Consider the following 20810-nt stretch of genomic DNA (forward strand, 5'->3'; position numbering starts at 1 on the left):
CAACTATTTGCATGACTGTTGAAAGTGAGTGGCTCAATGCCTCTTATTACACGATGGGCCAAATTTACATACTGCAAATACACATCTGCTGATTTTTGAACAATTTCTTTGTGACAAAATAAGATCTTTATTTTTTGTTCTTTATTATTTGAGGATCTTTATTATTTGTTAAGTAATACAGCTCATTCTTTCCTTTTACAGCCCTTTTAACAATCTTTTTAAGAGTTTCAATGGTTCTGTTTGCCACTATTTTAAGATTATGATTCAGCAAACATTGTTGTGCTTGTGACTTCCATAGAATATCATTCGGGCTGCAATCAAATCCTCCCTCCTCCCAAACAAACAAGGCTATCTGTGTTTTTCCTTCCTGCTCATCTATCTCTCCACCTGGCAGTGAGGTGCCATCAACAAAGAGTGACAGCCCCTGCATTCATGAGCACATCATCATTTGCCCTCCTCACCAAGAATTAGCCCTTCATCACTCAGACCTTGGAGAAGTTTTGTCTGGACTGGATTTTCTTTTAAATCTTAAATCACAATGACCTGTTTGGATCATTTTATGAAGAATTGAAAATTCAGTACATACATACATTTTAAACACTATCACTTATTAAGGCTAAGCAACCATTTAGATTTTTTTAAACTAATTAATTACGTGATCTCACCCAATTTTCCTTAAAAATATCTCCACAATCAGTCATTTCATCAGTATATTTGTGTGAAGCCATCCTTCACTGCCAGGTCCTAGTGACTCCCTCCTTCCTTTCAGAGGTTCTATAGATTTTTTCCAAATGATAAATTGGACACTAGGAGCCACTAAAGTGTGACCAGGTGCCAAAGGAGTATAGCTTTTTGTCTTTAATGGGCCAAATTATACTTAAGACCTTTAGTGTCATGGTTTGGGGGTTTTCTTGTCTTATTTTCTGGGTTTTGTGCCATGTCTTGTGCCTTGTTTATTTGCAATTTGTTCAGCTTAGTTCAGTTTTTCCATTTCTTTCTCATTTCCTGTTTTCTTAGTTCTTTTCTACGTTTTTTATGTCTAATTTTGCTTCCCATTCTGTTTCATTACATTAAAAGCTGTTAGGATACGTTCTAATAACGTGTTGTGGGCTGTAACATTACAGTCATCAATAGAAAAAGAAATATACTGTGTTAAAACCCTGCTGAAACCGTAATCATTTCAGGGCTTCAAAGTTGCATTAGTGTTTGTGTTTCACTTTCTCTCTTTTGATTGAAGAAATGCATGCATTCTATCCCATCCATCACCTCCACCCCTCCCCTCACTGTCCACACACAGAAGCCGGTAACGGTTCATTTCTAGCCCATTCTCTCCTGTGGCACCGTGGTGGGCAGAAACTTGTGCAGCTGACTTTGTGCTGCATAACCACATAACGCAGATTGTGTTTCCTCTCAAAAAGTCTTTAGTTGTTGTTTTTCCTTGCGTTGAGTAAGTAGAGATGAATCAGTTAAACGGATACTGCAGCGCGTAAAAGTTGTGGATGGTTACTTTTGCGCATAAACATTTAAAGGGCTATTTTATCTCCAAAAGTTGCAATATTATAGAAGAGCAGGTGAAATTCTTCCCTCTATAAAAATATCGCCCACAAGCAGGCTGGAAGACCATCCAATCCGGAGAACACAGCGAATCCGCAGAGCGCAGATGATCGCAACTGGTGTTTGTGGCGTCGCGCTGGTGCTGGTGTTGGTGGTTCTGATCCCGGTCATGGTGAACACCGCCGGGACTCCTGCCCGCTATGAGATGCTCGGATCCTGTCAAATGGTGTGCGACTCTCACGGGACAGCGGCCACGGCCACGGCCAAGGCAACCAACCCGATCAAAGACAACCGTCTGGTTCAGTCGCTTCCGACGTTCATCCAAGGTCCTCAAGGAGAGCCGGGACGCGTCGGGAGGATGGGTCCGAGGGGTCCGGGTGGGGAGCCCGGGCCACCTGGACCTGCTGGTCCGCCCGGAGAAAGAGGGGCACCGGGCCCTCCGGGTCCACCCGGAGCACCCGGAATAAATGGGCCCACCGGTGCCATCAGCGCTGCCACTTACAACACAGTCCCAAAAATTGCGTTTTATGCAGGACTTAAGAAGCAACATGAGGGATATGAAGTGTTGAAATTCGACGACGTAGTCACAAATCTTGGGAACCACTATGACCCCTCTACAGGGAAATTCACCTGCTCAATACCTGGGATTTACTTCTTTATTTACCACGTGCTGATGCGAGGCGGGGATGGAACCAGCATGTGGGCTGACCTCTGCAAGAACAACCAGGTAGGAAGCTTCATGATATGATTTGTTTTTTTTGTTTGTTTTGTTTTTTGCTTTACTCTGTAGTCGTTGTTTGCAATCCATAGTGAAAAGACGTAATTTGATGAATTCATTTTTACTTGCATTTTACGCACGTTTTACGCACGGCTGTACCCAGATCAACAATCCAAAAATATTTCACGGACACTTAAAAACAAACAAACAAAAACTGCTTACAGTGAAGTTGTCTGGGGGTTGTTTTAAGCTTGAAATGACAGACGTGTTGTCACTGATGGAGCTGTCCGCGGTTCTGATTACAGAAATATAGACACGTTTAATCAGCAGAAATGTCCCGTTTGCCTTCCAGGTGCGAGCCAGTGCCATCGCCCAAGACGCCGACCAGAACTACGACTACGCCAGCAACAGTGTCGTCCTACACCTCGAGCCCGGGGACGAGATTTACATCAAGCTGGACGGCGGAAAGGCGCACGGGGGCAACAACAACAAGTACAGCACCTTCTCCGGCTTCATGTTGTACGCCGACTGAAACACGGAGACGATCTGCCGAGGTGGAGAAGACCTGCTCTGCATATCGCTTGCTTCACTGCTCATGCTCAATTCAATGTCAGGTGGAATATTAGAGACATTTCCATATTGCAAAAGAGTCCAAAAAGATGTGGGGGACGTCATGCAAAAAAAAGAACTTCACTTTGCAATGAAGAGCTTTCGGTGTAATACAGAATAATAATGAATTTTAAAGTATCCATCAAATGGATTCGTGTCGCACCCTGAATGAACTGCTGAGCTTTACAAATTAAGTTTGCTGATATGTCAGACATTCTGTAGCTGCTGTGGTGACACATACCGAGAGTGTACACTGAAAGTTCGATGTAATGACCTTTAGCACTCAATCAGGTGCTGAAATTATATTCACATAATCACCACTCTGTTCAGTGTTAGTCAATATGTGTGCTTTATTGAAAAAAAATGATAGTTGATGCATTTTGAGTGAAAACGTAAGTAGTGATGCATGATTCTAAAATGGCATTTCAACTCTGTGCAGCATAATAACACTTTAAAGATAAACTGATTCTGTAAAGGGCCATTGTGATGTTCATATTGAAGCGCTGTCACCAAATAATCACTGTAACTCACTTTCCTTGTCTCAATACGACAGCTGGTTGGGGCAACAGGGTGGTCTGACGGTTAGTCAAGATCACAAAACTGGACAGTCACACTGACGGGAATGTTTCCTCGAGCACGACCACGGACATCGATCTGCCTGCGTGTTTGTTGAGTCCCTCCAGATAAGACTGTCGGCTAATGTGTACAATACAATGTAAAATTAAATCCTCTTGTTCACTTTCTAATCCTCTGGGAAGATTAATCAAAAGTTACATAGCTGTTCAGTGCACTGTGGCGATCATGCCATTGATCATGTGATGAAGTCACCCTGTGAGGCCACCTGTTCCCAGATGAGAGGAGAACATGTCCTTCATCTGGGCCTGCCAGCCAGTCAGCCTCCCATAGACACCCAGACACCCACTGAGGGGCAACAGGACAACTCATCTAACACAGCCGCATTGTGTGGAGAGCAGAGCAGCATACTGATTACCAGACTGCTCATTACCCCCCCCCCCCCCCAAAAAAAAACATATTTGCAGAAATGTCACATACAAACACAAACAAAGCAACTGTGACATTGAAACAGAAAAATCAATTAGCACCATATTTGTGAGCACCACTGTAGGCCACACCCACAGAGAAAGGAAAATATTGGTCTTAGATTGCATTCACATTTGTGCATAAAAGAAAATGCTTTTTTGTGGGACATACATGGAACCAAAACAAGACCGCTAATGAGAGGCACTGTGATCCTGCAAGGCTCCTTTGATGTAATCTGCTTAAAAAGTGAATAATATATAATCAAAAATATAAAATCAAGTGTTAATTAATGAGGTCCTCCATAACAAAACTCTTTCAGCTGAACGAAACGACAGCCTGTGATTATTTTCCACTTCAAAGACAAATTACCAAAACATTTTTTCTACTGTATGCTGAAAAATGTAATATTGACATTAAAGATTGATCCATGCACAAACACTGTATGCTCATTGGTTTAAGGCTCCAAAGCACATTTACAAATGCATTTGGACTGTTTGCAAAGATCTCAAAGTATTCATTGTGGGGTGTTCAGTCATCATCTGGAGATAAAATAATCGCTACATCAAAATTCCTCCTTTAGGTCTTTTTTTTTTTTTTTTTGCTTTATTTGAAGGTCAGCCAGCATTTCGGGTTGTCGATAAGAATCTTATCCACCTGGTGCTGCGAGATGCCCCTCATCAGCATCTTCGGCACAATGTTGTTCAGGATGTGAGAGTAGCCGTGGCCGCCGTACTTGGTGAGGCGGTTCTTGGTGTGGATGTCGTGTGCAACCACTATCTTGTCCTCGTAGCCCTCCTTCACAAGGAACGCCAAGCTGAGGGTGAACGTGAACAAAGAAACGTGAAAAACAATTTTACAGAACATCCTGTAACTGCTATTCTTGTCTTCATGTGTTAAACTCATCTTTTGTATGTGGGGACAATGATCTGACCAGAATGTGAATACTGCTAGCTGCACCACTCATTCATTCATCACCCCTCCTGTTGACACACACTCCTGCCTTCGCTGTCGAGGGAGATTAGTGTCTCACAGTTTATGTGAAAAAAACTAGAGGACATGCTCTTCTCTCCACGGGGAGTAAAACACAGAAGAAGCATTTTGCTTTAAATGATGCACCTGATGAGGACGCTCAGATAAAGGCACAGAGGGGTCTGATCTCAAATTTGAACACTGAATTTGAACCCATAGTAAAATGTCAAATGTGGACAATGTGGTCACACTTGCGCTTCACTCCTGACAAGTCCTATCACAAAAACCACACAGATAAGACAAGTTTAACCCTGACCAGGCTTACTCACGCCTTCACTCTCTGGCTGTCACTGGGCATGTCCACCTCCAGGTTATAAGGGTAGTTCAGCATCTCTGTTCCAAACAGATCATACTCCAGATAACTCCCCAGCTTCGCAAACTCAAGCAGCTCGCCATCATCAAATATAGTCCTGCAGGAAGAGAGCAGAAAGGTGATGAAGTATCAAAGACATCAGTCTTTTAAAGGAGGAAGTTCATTCCATTTCCCAGCGTGTTTGTTTGAAATTTGATTTGATCTAGGACTAAAATTCAATACATTTTTGTAATTTAGCCGTGACTCAACTAATTTGTTTTGAAAAGCAGATCTAAAGACATAGCGGGCTCAACCGTGGACTGATATCTAACTAAAGCTATCTTATTAAACACCACCTTTCCTTCATCCTTCTTAGGTGAACGTTCTGAGTGAAGAAGATAACATTTGCATGTGAATGGGCTTTATGAATCATTTATGCTCTTTATGAAGAGGACGTGCAAATTAGCTTTTTCTGATCTCTGAGGACAACTGGCAGCCTGTAACCACCTCTACACCAGTGGTTCTCACATCAATGACCCCTAAACTGACACAAATTAGACCACGGATCCCCATTTGATATGATTTTGTCCCAGGGTTCCCCCTCTGATAGGATTTTTGCTTTTAGATGCTTTTATTACAGAAAGTGTGTGAAACCCATGAACCAAGTAGGCTAGTCATACATTCTGTCATTGTGTTACTTACAGATAGAATTGGAAGCCCCCGAGATCATCATGCTATAACACCAAACAGAAAGAGGAGTGTTGTTCTGACGGGGCGGGAGATGGTGAAATTATTGAATAATAATTATTTAAGTATTTATTTTTAGTAAGGGGGAAAAATAAATCTCAGGGGACGTGGGACAGGAAGTAATGAGGCTTACAGGAAAGGTCGACCTGATTCTGATTGTAACTAATACAAAGTTGATATCTAAAAGGCTGATTATACTGTCAAAAGAAATTCCTTTATTTTCCTCAACTAACAGCTTCCAGGGACTTCTCACCTGTCCAGGTGTGACATGACAGTTTTGCCAATGTCACCGCCGGCCTCCTGAAGAATCCGGACGACCTCAGCGGGAGCGGCAGGATTCCTACCGGGGTGGATGATGACGGGGCAGCCGAGCTGGGCCTGAGCGTGAGCCGTGGCCCTCAGCACCTTTGTCTCGCTCTCTGTGATGGGCCAGCCGGTGCCGATCTCTCCGATTACACCGCAGCGGATGTCTGTGCCGTCAGCGCCATGAAGCACCTCGCTGATGATGATGTCTGTGAGCTGACGGGGCAGGATATGAGGAGTCGGTTAAAGCAGGATGACATCACTCTGACATGTGTGCATTAAAACGGCCCACTTCTGATGTCTTAGTTTTGCCCCTTTAACAGACTTGAGGTACATGAACAGAGCACCTGTTAGATTTAGCGTGATAATATCTAAATATCGATGAAGATTACATGCACATTCTCAGTGCGTCACCGCTAAAGGACCAGACAAGGCAGCCAGAAACCCGTTCAAATCAATCAAACGATACAGAAGAAATCCTTGCACATAAACACAGAACGTGCTGAGAGAGTGGGCGATACATCAAATTGTCAGCACAACACATTGATGCTGTATGTCTTCTGCCTGAGACATACAGTACCAGTAGCAAATTCCAGACGCACGCATACTAACTTAAGTTTCCAAAATTGCTTCAGATTTTGGACAGAAGACTGCATGCCTGATTTTGGCCAAACTGACTGCGGCTACACTCGCTCTCAGACTGGGACACACCTTCTCCACACTCATTCTCTTGGTGGCCTTAGTGTGGGTGCAGTCCACATAGTACCCTGCTCCTGCGATGACATGGACCCCGGTGTCCTTGGACAGCTGCCTGAGGGTGGGCAGGTCCCGGTCGATGCCCGTGGTGGTGTTCTCCACAATTGTGCCCCCGCCCACCTTCCTGTAGGCATGCAGCTCGTCCCGCACGGCGGCGGTCTCCTGCAGCAGCAGCAAGTTCTCATGGCAGCTATAGGGGTTTTGTCTCAGCCAGTGCATGTGCTGCATCTTGAAGGGGTTCTCCGCCACCGCCTCGTCACCTGGAGGAGGAGGGAAGTAGCAGCACTCAAAGCTCATGGTCAGGTGCTCATGGGTCATGGTGCGGCCCAGTTGGTCTGGATCCATCAGACCCAGGACGGTCAGGCACTTCCCACTCAACTCTGACATGATTGGTGTTTAGGAGTTTCCAACAACCTGAAAGGACACATATTATTCATTATTTATAAATGACACAAATATGAGATGTGGTGATGTCTAAAGTTTTGGCACTTCTGTGCAACACATTGCTACAGATCAGACAGGAGTGTGTTTACTAAAAGAATCTCGGACAACTCATTGACTTCACAGCGCATGCAGGAGAGGGACCTTTGGACTGCAGAGTGCAAAACCTGGTCCTTATCAAAACTAACCTTACGGTGTGTCTAGGAGCTAAGTTTATTATTTCCCTTCCTAGCTGCTGATCCGTAACTTCATAGCTGTACATTGTAGTCGTTGTAATGAGCAACGTTTTGTACTCAGGCAACTCGCTGAAATCAACTGAAAACAATGTGCAGTAAACTCAGAGCTGCAGCACGAGGTAGGCGAATCACTTCAAGTTTATCGACTTCAATCCTGAATGTGTCTAAACTGCTGAAAGATAGTTTGCTGACCTTGCCTCTGTTTATTGCGGTCCACTTCCACCACCAGCCGAAGTCAAGTAGTTGCTACGTTAACTGGATTATCTCTGCGGCGAATCGCGTGAATCATCGCGAGAAACCATGAGACTAAAGTACTGATGACAGGATTACAATAACATGAGCAATGTCAGTAAATCCAAGTTCATCATTGAAATATAACAATTAATTTTCAGTTTTTGTTTGGTGAACTTGTGTTTTATTAATTAATAGTCGTTTTGGCAGACAAAAACAAAAATGAATGTAAGTATGGACCTAAAACCATTAGCCTTTACTATGTTGTATTCATATTTAATAAGTTTAATTTAACATATGACAACAAATAAAGATACATGGCATGAAATACATTACTTTTAAAGTTGTAACTCATGACTGTATTAGTGATTGATACATTATATACTAATGCTGAAGGCTATTGATAAGTTAAAAGCCATTAATAAGAACACATTTTTGGTTACAAGGTTGTGCAAAATCTCTCTCTTAATTGTCAGTTCATTACTAACGACGTTAATACAAGGTCATCATGAGTTTCTGACATTTTGATAAGCCAACAGCAAAAGTTAGTAAGTAATCTTTAACTATAAATGTCAGTGAGTCATTAATAAAGGGTTGCAACAATCAGGACTGCAGTTAATACCTTGTTAATGAATATATTTTGGTTTCTTATGCTCTTCAGCAGTTTTCAGAAAGTCAGAGGTTAAAAGGTCTCATGCTGGAGGTGGACAAACATCTGCCACACCCTGCTAACCCCAAACTTGTTATTATTAATGACTTATAATTGGTCTATAAAACATAATTTATTAACCATTCATAAAGCAGTTGGTTCCAACTATTAAACTCTTCACGAAGGGACACAAATGTCAGGCCTGTGGGCACAAATCATGTCTTATTACATAAATTCTATAACAAGCAAACAGCATGTAACTGTAATCACCATGGGTTGCTATCATAGTTTTGGAGAACATGTGACGATGGTGCAGAGCCTGAGAGACAGACTGTGGCTCTTTCTGTTTCTGTGCTGCTCACTCAGCAGATGGCCTCCACAGCAGCATTTGGTCTGCTGTTGCAGGGAACTGCCCTGTGAATAGTCACCATTGCACTGAGCATCCCTGCAAATGGCTGAGCAAATGACCATCCACATACTGTGCAGCCTATGCCATAAATTTGTCAGCAAGATGACTACTCTGTAGATCAGACCAACGGCCGTGATTTGAAGCAAACATACTCTCCTTCAAGGCTGGATAAATCCTCTCTGTCTTCATAGGCTGAGAATGTAAGATGAAGTCATGGCCACATGCAGTGATCATTGTTATGATATGTGTCAAATTAACCTGCAGAGAGGCCCCTGGGGTAAGAATGAACTGTGGGTCCTTTGTGCATGTTCTTCTGATCAGGGCCGGATGGCTGTTCCTAGTGACAGGTTGAAAACTTTGAAGTTGTGGCTCACAAACTGTGAAGTGAAAAAACATCTCAAAACTCACCAGTTAAGACTTGCTTTTGTTTGGTTTTATTTACTCTTTATCAATTTCATTTATAACCCTTATAATACGTCTTTATTTTATGTCTTGTTTTTGTCCTGTATTGTAAAGGACTTTGTGATGTTTAATCCAGAAAAGTGCTGTATAAATCAACGGTCTTACTTACAGGTCCCGTTGTGGGAATTTTACACAAACGTATTTAGGAACGCGTACAATATGTGAAACTTGAAATACCTGTAGATTTTGACAAAGAACACAGACCACAGAGATCTGTGAAATAAACTAAAAGTAAAGCACCAAATGTTTAAAAGGATCAAGCAACAATACTGATAATAAGCTGAAAGACAAAATCAATACATTCAACCATTATGCAGTATATGGAAGAAAACAAACAAACAAGGCAACAGGGATGCAAAATGAATTTACCAACTCCAAAATTATACGAAGTTCTTGTGGTAAATGGGTTTTTGGAGGGCTGTTACTCATAAGTCCAGAGTGCCATTCCACTGCAGGGTTCCTCATTAGTGACAAGAGATTGTCACTTCCATTCATTTGTATGGCTGACATGTTTGAGACGGACACGACCGCAGGGAGATTCTCAAGGAGAGGGATGACTAAAACCTCCTCTCCCAATTGGCCTCCTGAGACACTGATAGTAATAAGAATGTATGTAAGTTTGATGCATAGTCTGTATACTATGGAACCTTGTTATTGTTTATTGGTATATGTTTGTTTTTCAGGCCTGTTGTAAGAGCTGTCAGATTTTAAAATGTGTTGAAAACATGCCCTATTTGCCGTAAACGTAGCCTACTACTCTTTTCACTTTACACACTGCCACGTCCCTCTCTGCAATTATATAATTTAACACTCTCCTTCTTGCAATATATATCTCCATAAAGGTAGACAATATTTGCAGCTTAAACAGGAAGAGTCTGGATAACACACTGACTGCTAGAGGGCCTGCCAGGATTTCAAGGTCTGGCTGAGTGTAGTGATCTGGTGCCCTCTGCAGACAGAGTGGAGGCACATGTTTTGCAGTTTTATAAGGCCCAAAGATCTATCGGTAAAACACCAGATTTTTCAGTGACACACTGTAGCCCCCAACTGTTTTTAAAAGCAGAAACATGCACATAGTACTACTCCTGCTTGAGGGGGGTCTTCAGTCAATTTAAGTCACATGAATGACAATAAAAGGCAGCGGTTGACGACTGGGTTCTGTTTTATCTAATTTTCACGCTGGTTAGGAGCCCCAAGCATTGTGAATCAATAGGCATGTTTGTTTCAAGAAATGGCAGCGAGATAATGAATTATGAGAACAATGAAACTGTGATGAATTGCAAACCTCACCCTTAACTAAAAGATGATTCATACAGTTAAAGTGTGGGAGCATTTACAAAAACTTCCTTCTTATACTTCCCTGTGTAAAACAAAATCCCTGACACAACTACAAAAACCAGAAATTCAGCAACAGGTATAATGTCCAAAGATACAAAAGAAACAGACATCATCAAACATCTGCTACAATTAAGGGAAAATCAATCAGTTTTGTTAAAGCTGATGGGAAATAAGCTTCAGTTTTGACTTTAAGTGAAATTCAGACAAATTAACTTAAACAAATCCTTTCCAAAAGTAATTTTGGACAGGATTTTTGACCATCTTATTCCAAAACCGTGGGCAGTTGTCACAGCCTCCACTCTTCTGGGATGGCTTACCTACTAGCTGCAGGGATTTGCTGACATTCAGACACAAGAGCATCGGCCACTGATGTTGGTCAATAAATCCCCGCTCGCACTCTGCGTTCCACATCACCCAAGTGGTTGAGGTCAGAGCTCCATGCAGGCCAGGTCAAGTTATTCACTGCCAAACTCTTTCTGGATTTCTTTCTTGTCCTCACTTTGTGTACAGGCCTTGGATCATTTTTTAATGTTGAAACCGAAATGGTTCCTCCCCAAACTGTTTCCACAAAGTTGAAAGCACACCATTGTCTAAAATATCCTTGAATGCAGTGTTATTAATGTTTCCCATCATTAAAAAAACTATGAAAAAGAGCCCCAGAATAAAGTACACGAAAGTCTGCAGGCAGGAGTGTCCACACTTTTGGGGCATATAGTATTCTCTGAAGTTGAGTCCAGACAACATTATATACACATCTAAGGCTTTGCTTGGTTCTCTTCAAATATAGGAAAGTGGCACTACAGTACAAATCCTCTTAAATGTCTGAAGGAACAGCCATTTGGTTGAGTTAAGCATAGTGAGAGATGATAATGAACACAAGCTGGAAGATAGACGTAAGTAGGATCTTGTATGTTGTTTAGTATTTTTTTCAAACATGGGGAAAGGATTAAGGATTAATTGGACATGATTTTTCCAACTCCAGAATAAATCGGTTTATTGTTAATTCAGTTCTTTAAGCAAAGGTCCCCAAAATTAACTAGTTGCAGCATCTAATATAAATAACTGCAGGTGTATTCTTGTTCTGTGGTTGTAAACAGAATCTTCTGTTATATCAGAACAAAAAAGTAATTTGAATACATCATCTTGAGCTTTTTTGTCAGAATGTGTGTCATAAATAGGTTTGTTTCCAAATTCCCAGTGGCCTCTTCTGAATTCAGCCTGTTGAAAATAACCCTGCTGGTATGAAGGAGGCCACGGCATGCATTTCATGTGAAGTGTCATGCAAATCTCATTTCCACGGGTCCACATGACAAGGAACAACCTGCAGACACTCCTATTCATTCAGTGTCATATGTAAAGCAGAAACATCCACACAGTCCTGTGAGACCTCTGCCTCTGGAACAAGAAACAACTTCACCATGGCTGTGAGGACTTTAGTTGTTGTCTGCGCTCTCTTTTCGGTGATGTGCATCATTGAAAGTGGCAAGCCAAGTGAAATAACACACGCCTTCTGCAAGATTGTCTGGTAAGACTTCATCTATTTGTAATCAAGTGTTAGATTTGTTCCTTTAGCCAATGCAGTGAATACGGAGAGGATATAAGATATAATTATATCTTATATCTTATCTTATCGTATCTTATAATTATATTTTTATCATTTTAAAAATTTAAAATATTTATATAATATATAATATATTTTTAAATATTTTGATCTCTTTTCTCAGGTTGCTTGGAGTGCCGTGTGATCAAGTTAACATGGCCATCGTGACTCAGATTAAAGCCATGGCCTCATACAAGGTGGGACCCTTGAAGAGAAATTTAGTTAAACATGAATTTATTTTGGTCATGTAAGTTTATACTGATTAATTACAAAATGCTCTTTTTGTGGTTTTAAAACAGCTCGGCCCAGTAACTCCAGCCCTTATTCAGGCCAATCACAGTTCTGCAGTCAACCAGATGGAGGCTGTTAACTTCACCATGATCTCCACATCCATGGCCACGGGCTGCCGTGTAGAGGTGTGTCAGATACATTTGCATCTAATACATTTTAATGACCTTCCGTAAAATTTTTATTTTAGTGGAAATACACGAAGCCCCCCTGGTGACATTGATACATTACATTACATTACATGGAAATTATGGAAAATGTATTAATTTGTGGCCTCAAATTAATCATTCGGGCCACAAATTATTATTTTGAAGCCACAAATGAATTAGTCATGATCTCAAAATAAAATTTTTATTCTGTGACCACGAATTAATATGTCACTAGGGCGCTCACTAGTAAGGCAAACAAAGCAGAATTTAAAGATGGCTCTTTTACAAAAGCTCCATTAAAAAATGACGTGAACACGTTTTATTTTTTTGCGGTTTAGGGTTCATCCAAGTCCACATTCTGGTACAGCCTGTTTGACAACGGCACTAACTTCTGTAACCTCCAAAATGTGATACAAGGTAGGTGAATCAGTGATATTGTTGTTGACTTTATTTTGAAATTCATAAAACTTAATTTTAGTCAACAGACAAGGTTGGGAGTTTCTAATCAGAATCAGACTCCAGATTCCCATCCTGAAATGTATATATTAAGAACTATCCTACCTGGGGGTTGTTAATCATTGCCTTTGTTTCCTGTCTGTACAGGAAGTGGACTCACCAAAGCTCCAGGCTTCATGGAGTACACCAATGAGTGGCTCTGCCTTGGATTTGGTCTTTCTGCCTGCAAATGATTGTGAAACCATTGTGAAATCAAAAAATGCATAAGAGAATAAATTTACTAAATAAAAGCCATGTTTGTGATAAAAAAAATATCAGTTTGTTTGTCGGACATATGAAATATAACAATATGAACATGTGGAGCTGACCTGATAATGGTGAGACATGTAATTACATTGCGTTGATTGTGAACTAAAAATACAATTTCTAATTTACAAACTTCAGATGATGGTGATGGCAATAATGATCACATTTCTGAACTTACAACTCAGCTGTCTCCACACAGGGGAATGAATATAATCAATCAAAATGTGGTAGTTAATATTTGCCACCTATGACAATGAATGAAGTGACTCACACAGGCTGCTATAATTTAAATTCAAAGCATCTTGACACTTCATCTATAAAGCATGCAGAAAGGAAACACTACTTCGACTAAATGACACAATATCATTCTTGTTGCCAAATCTGCCCACATCTCTGAGCCTGAAGTTTGTGGTGGAACTTTCATGAAATTAACAGAAAATGGTGCAAGAGACTAAACAACTAAAGAGTCCAAATGAAGACAAATGTGATAGGAATGCTAATTGGGCAGAACGCTTTCAGTAAATATACAGATACAGTAGTTACATCTCACATCTTAGCTGTTAGGCCACACAATTCAGGGTGAAGTTTAGGCACTACAAAAATCAAAGTTTGGTTTATGGGGTTTTGTGGAGAGCGATCAGAGAGACCTCCACATTGAACACTTTATATAAAAAAAAATCTCCAGGAATTCCATTTGTATATCGGGTCAATATTGAGAAACTCTGTTTAGTTATTTGACTTTATTTAGTCACTTTTAGTTGCTTTCCTTTCCTGTACAACTATGTGATATCACACATTATGGGACAATGTGGGGATTGTTTTGAATATGTGGAACAATTTAACAGTAAGCTTGTTGCAAGAGAGACTTGATTGAGTGAACAATAATAATTTATGGACATTAATACATTGAATGAAAATGTCATTGTAATGACGAAGTATTATAAAAATGAAAAAATGCTTAGAAAGCCCCCCATGTTGTCTAGGTACTGGTGGTGGTGTGATGGGAGGATGGAGAAGATGCTGGGGAACTGAATGAGGTGAGGTAAAGGCTGGGATAGGGAACTGAAATGGCAGCTGTCAGCAAAGGGAAAAACAGATTTAAAGTGTGATAGTGACTTCATTATTTAACTAAGGTGATCTTGGTGAACCTGTTTGGAAAACTGCATATGGTCAGCTGTTAGGGGCAGGGAGAGGATAGTGAATGAGAGAGAGAGAGAGAGAGAGAGAGAGAGAGAGATTTGTAAGTGAGTGATGCTCCTGGTTGAACTTTTGTGTTCATTCATGTACTTATACACAGATGGAAGGAAGAGTTACAGTGGAGTTAAGTGTTTTATGGTTTTAGAAGAGAGTAACCATTTCATTCCTACTGGTTTATTTAATAAGATACAGTTTTTCCAATGTTCCTAATGCTCACGTTTTTAGCAATGCAGAAAATCAGTGATGCAACTTATAGCTGTTATTATGCTGGTTGTGTGTTGGGGGAGGGGGTAAGGTGATAGTTTACAGCTATGTAGCAATTAGTTACCTTTTTTTGTGGGCTTTCCGGCACACGTTTCCAGTTCACCTATAGTTGTTTTTATTATTTTCACATTGGGTAGGTTTGAAAAAACAATGTATTGTTTATCTATTATGTTCAGCTGCAGGCTCCATGTTTGCTGGCAATTCTCTGATTCTAATGTGGCTCAGGGGGAATAAAGCAATCATTCATCATCAAATCCTCATCAGTTAAAACATGTTTTTTCTTCAATATTTGTAGACATCCACTGGTGTCTGCTACTGACAAGCCTCCTGATTCCAGCAGCAGAAGCCTCATGGTTGCAATGAAGCCAGTCTCTTCAATGTAGAAAGATCTAAAAGGCTTGTCACGAGGGCCCGCAAGACAGACTGAAATTGATTCCATCATGGATGTAGGCTATTGGTCTTGTAACTATTAGACTCTCCTCATGCCTCAAGTCACAGCAGTTTAGAAATAATACCAAGTTATGTGTATGTGCTTGTGTACATAAATGTTACGTTATAGGTTATTTACTGTAGGCAAAATTGATGCCCTGGGTCTGCACATAAAGTCCTGGTATTATAGCTTTTATGCCATGGTTAAAATCACTTATATATTTTCTCTAAAATATTAAATATATGTGACTTAATGAGCAAAAAGCAAAGTTAGAAAAAAGATCTTTATTTATAATACTAATAATAAATACCCCACCATTTGACAATAGATGCCTATACTCAGTAAGAAAAACACCAAAAAAACACAAATACAGACAGCACTTAAGATAAGAGGAGTCTAATTACCTCTATTTTACCTCCCTATTCACGCTTTTATTATCATTAGCATGTTACTGCTTATTCACTGAGTTTAGTTTTCTCCATAACAGATCATTTACTTGGAAAGGCAGCCCTGTAAACGACTAATAGCATGAAAAATAGCTTGTAAGTCAGAGAGGGAGGAGTCCTGAGACCCCCACTTACTAAATTAAGTGACAAGACTGTTGCTGCACTAGTGCCATCTTCTGTTCCTGACAACGTGTACTTTTACAAAGCAATACCGCAGAGTTTTTATGCCACACACTGCTGACACACAAGGGCCTCGATTGTTCAGTTGGGACAATGATCTGTCCCAACTGAACAAAAATTAAAATGCACATGAAGAGAGCATAATAAAATTGCAACTTTTTATTGGTACTTTTTGTCACGGATACATTCATCAGTCTCCTTAAGAGGGAAAAAAATATTTTTCTAATTCAAATGTAACAAATTCATACAATTATCTGGTCAAGAAAATTTGAAATTGAAGCTTGTTAGTTTTACAGGTGGCGAGTCCATAGGCCAGGCAAGCCCATTCATTGGTCATCTCCATAAAGCCTGGTGCTGAGGCAAGTCCGCTCGCTAGAATCAAAACATTCATTTGCAAACACAAATAGATATGCTTAATACTCCTTGGCATTCATAAAACAAATATGTCTGTAAAGTTTATGTTTCAATAAAGCAAAGTATAAGAACTCTAATATATAACATAAAAATCTTCCTAAATAGTGTCAGACTACAAGATAATTCATGTTGCTAAGTGATCTTGGCTCCTGAACTCACCTGACAGCAGGTTGTAGAGGTTGCAGTAGTTGAGGCATCATCAAGAAGGCTGGTGAATCCAAGAAAAACTGACTGTGCCTGGTAAGCAAGAAAGTAAATCAAAAATAAATATATGGTACCAATTTATAATAGAGTTTCAACATATTTACAAATCATTAATAATACTTGCCAGATTGTGAGTGCATATTTACTTAAATTATTTCTTTTTTTATTTTCTTTTATTGTGCTGTACATCCTCTGTCAGCCTATTTGTCTTTCTTTTTCAGCTGGATCTCTCATAATGCATTAATAAAAAGAAACTTTGGGCAGCTAAGTTGAATCCACAAAAGCTAAAATCAGTCAAAAAACCATCAATTGAATAACAGAACATATCTGTCAGGAATTATTGTAACATATATTGCTATTTGCTAAAATCATGCACACACTCTTCCAGACAGCAGGAAGGTCAAATGATGATGGCTATTTTGTTTGCAGAGAATACACACAAACCTTTTGTGACACCAACCAAAGGTATTAATTTTCAATAAAACTGTTTATGTTTAATTCTTTACTGAGCATATGTATAATCCTTTTACAAGAACACCTTGTTGTAAAGTTATACCTATAATGTTGTAAAAGCAATTAACTGTTATGTCACTTTATATGGCCTATAACGGAAGTCTGTGTTTATTAGAATTAGAATTACTGATTCTTACAGACACAATGCAGCCAGCAGTCAGTTCAGTGGGGCCCAGTTTGAAGTTGATGTTCTCAGCCTGGAGGCCGTCGAGGGAAGTGTGGTTGGCATTGATAGACAGAGGGGTGGCTGACACAAGCTGGACCAGAAAACAGCGTCTCACTACCCAAAATGTATTCATTTCTTTAACATTGATATTAGATTTGATTTCTTACCCATCTAAAACATAATTTACATTAACAGACGTTTGGTTCGTACCATATACTGACATTTATCCCAGCCAGTCAGAGGATTGAAGGCATGAATCTGTTGAACTACTTTGGTACTGATTTCATCACAAGGTGTTAGATGAAATCAGTACCAAAGAGAGCCTAGGAAAAAAAGAGAAGTAGCACAATTGGGACACATTTGTGTTCGAAACAAAAAGAGTACCAACAATTCAGAGCAAAATGTGTCAAGCTTTCATTTGATGCAGCTTGAATATTCCTGACAAAGAAAATATTTTCTTTACCAGCAATTGTAACACACAACATTGTTCTGCAGAAGGCATGTTAAGCCATGAGGACCAGGGGTACGGGCAGCAGCTAAAGAGCCAAACAGTCCTGCAAAGAGAGCAGAGGCCATCAGCAGAGTCCTCATGGTCACAGTGAAGCAGGTTTCTCCCTCCTGTAGAGTAGTACTGGAGTGTGAACGTGTCCTGAGAGGATTGATTGAGTGAATGCTTCCACTGCAAGTCAGTTTATACGCAAAATGTGGCTATGTAGTAATGAGGCTCAGTGAAGATCCTTGAAATTGATTTGGTTAAGGGTATGTCTTGTGGTGATTAACTGACTTGGGGATCTTGTGCTGATTGTCTTTAGTCACACAATAAATACCTCTCATTCTGAATTGTACAAACACTTACGAACATCACATTTTAATTTATTTATAATGCCCCTGAAATGACGTTTCAAGAACACCTGATTTTAACCAAGATGTCAGTGGAATATGAAACAAACAACAATGTTTAGAAGTCAGCTTTCTTTCAATATTATGATGGTCAGTTTATCTAAATTACAAAAATTTATACTTTATATATATACTTTCTCTGAGATATCTGCTGCCTCCAAGTACAATGGCGATTTTGTGGACATGTCAACTTTAAATAGTAGTAGTATAGTATTTAAAACACTCAACAGCAACCTTTTAATCTTCCTGTTATTGTGGATAATCCAGAACACATTGGAAATACCATCCATTTATCTGGTTCAGATACAAACTGTTCACAGAACGGTCTAATCCAGGGTAACCAGGACAAAGGAAATGCCACACAAATTGCCACAGGAATCCCAGAGAAAGATATGGACAGCAGAAACTCAGTCGCAGACTGAAAACACATCTGTTGATGTACTTGTATATACTGTGTCAAATTGTTGGGATTGTATCCACATTTGTTGAAATGCACTTAAGTCACTTCGAATAAAAGCATCAGCTGAATATACATAATGTAATGTAATGTAAAATCTCAAAACTTGGGGAGATAAATAAAAAACTATCGGCAGGGCTTAATATCATCAGATCATTTTCAAATCAACAAAGCCTAACAGTCACCTGTTTTGTGAATGACCATCAGTCCATGTACAAAGTAATAAAGAATATAACAATTTCATGCACATTATTTGTTATTCATGTGGTCACTGTGACCAATATGAACTCAGATGTAACACTAACAAAAGTCATCTGATCTACGAATGACTATAATGGCTATTGTGCATGATACCTTGTAATTGAAGAATCTCTGGTCAATAAAACAAGCACACACATGCATACACTCACACACCTCCTCACATCCCCTCGCATGGAAACACAAACATAAGAAATCACACACAGAGACATAAAACCCAAGCCCATTAATCCAATTTTCCAAAAAAAAAAAAAAACACACTTACAGGATGACCCACTTTTTCACTATGTTTACAACCTTTCAGCAGCTGAACATAAAAGGGACTCTATAATTGACATGTCTGCTATACCATTGACAGACCACAAATTGACAAAAACTACAGAGATGCTGAATTTTGTTACAGACTCAAAGTGCTTGCATGTCATTAAGGGTTCACAAGGTTTGCTTGACCATTTAAAAACCACTGCAGTGGTGGTTCCCAGGCTCAGAGTGATTCAAGACCACTGACTGATGAATCTGGTGAGAATGGAGAGGAGCACCTTCATTCAAAACTGCCAAGATTGCCATGATCTCTGGAATCAAGCTCTTCAAAAGGAGCAGCTCTCATTTTCAGGAGTTTGTCAGGTAGGTGTGGCGATACTCACAAAAGCAAGCTTACTTGTTAATTAATTAAAGCTGCAATGGATCCCATGTCTCTATGTGGCTGCCAAAAGGGGGGGGGGGTCACATTTAAAATGGCTATTTATGTCACAAGTTCTGTGATAAACCTTTTGTTGGGATGACTCTCTGAACTGTTAAAGATCCCATAAGGGCAGCTATATGAAGCATCTCTTGCTGTCTGCCATCTCATCGTGCTCCTCATGATCAACTCGCCACTAAGAGCTTGACTGACCTGCCCACAGGCAACAGAGTGTGGAAGGTACTTGCCGGTACTGGTGGCTCCTCTGGATTTCTGCCCTCACTCTGCACTTTCAGATGTGACTTAAAATTCCAGCCAATAAAGTCATCACACATGTTTCACACAAGAAATGAAGAGAGAGAGGGAAGAGAGAGATGAGACATGCAACAAAGGGTCCACAGATGCAATCCAGTCGGGGAGTTGCAATTACATGGTCATCCACTAGGGTGCCTGCAGGGCAGTGTCTTAAGTGTTAGTGGTGATGGAAAGAAAGTTAGCCTTTATTGGTTTCCCTTCTAAGTTACACAGGGCATTAGGTAACTACTGAAGATGCACCGTTTTTCTTGTGTCTTGTTCAATTGTCAATTTCAAGGGAACTTTAAATGGCTTGACTGCGAGGGGCTGAACCCCCCAGAAGACACTGCCTCAAGCTACAACTGTGATGAGTATCAGAGGAATCAGTGGGAAAGGAAATTAACATCTCCATAAAGCTTGTCAGCAGATGGAAGCATGAAGGGGTGTAAAATCTCTGCCTCTCCTCTCGTCTTCCAGACTGCAAAATACAAAATTTACTTTCATCTGAAAAGAGGACCACTGAGCAATGGTCCAGTTCTTTTTCTCCTTAACCCAGGTAAGAAGCTTCTGACGATGTCTCTAGTTCAGGAGTGTTTTGACACTAGAAATGTGACACTTGTGGCTCATTTCCTGGACACGTCTGAGCGTGGAGACTCTGTGGCTTATCTTTCTTGTGGAGGGTGTCAATGAGTGTCTTCTGGACAAGCGTCAAGTCAGAAGTCTTCCCCCATGATTGTTGTTGTGTGTACTGAACCAGACTGAGAGTTTAAAGGCTCCTCTCACGGTGACATTTT

At 40.3% G+C, this 20810-nt stretch overlaps 2 protein-coding genes across 3 annotated transcripts; one reads left to right on the forward strand and one right to left on the reverse strand.

Annotated features, from left to right (window-relative positions):
• The first annotated feature begins 1343 nt into the window (after positions 1 to 1343).
• On the forward strand, positions 1344 to 3896 carry c1ql3b (complement component 1, q subcomponent-like 3b). The gene is made up of 2 exons (XM_038717758.1): positions 1344 to 2281; positions 2625 to 3896. Exons 1-2 carry the CDS (start codon positions 1661 to 1663, stop codon positions 2802 to 2804), a joined length of 801 nt encoding a protein of 266 aa, XP_038573686.1. The 5' UTR covers positions 1344 to 1660; the 3' UTR covers positions 2805 to 3896.
• On the reverse strand, positions 3212 to 8034 carry pter (phosphotriesterase related). 2 transcript variants are annotated; one of them, XM_038717756.1, is made up of 5 exons: positions 7919 to 8034; positions 7005 to 7463; positions 6244 to 6509; positions 5221 to 5361; positions 3212 to 4736 (listed from the first exon to the last, which is right to left on the reverse strand). In XM_038717756.1, the coding sequence occupies exons 2-5, from the start codon at positions 7434 to 7436 to the stop codon at positions 4526 to 4528; spliced, it is 1050 nt and encodes a 349-aa protein (XP_038573684.1). In that variant the 5' UTR covers positions 7437 to 7463; positions 7919 to 8034; the 3' UTR covers positions 3212 to 4525. The 2 variants fall into 2 exon arrangements, with proteins under 2 accessions (XP_038573684.1, XP_038573685.1); XM_038717757.1 differs by having other exon boundaries at positions 7924 to 8023.
• Between the last annotated feature and the right edge of the window lie 12776 nt (positions 8035 to 20810).

The sequence above is a fragment of the Micropterus salmoides genome, unplaced genomic scaffold, assembly GCF_014851395.1.
Source record: "Micropterus salmoides isolate LMB-PRFRI ecotype aquatic unplaced genomic scaffold, ASM1485139v1 Ms_hic_scaffold_14, whole genome shotgun sequence".
In the NCBI taxonomy this organism is placed as follows: domain Eukaryota; kingdom Metazoa; phylum Chordata; class Actinopteri; order Centrarchiformes; family Centrarchidae; genus Micropterus; species Micropterus salmoides.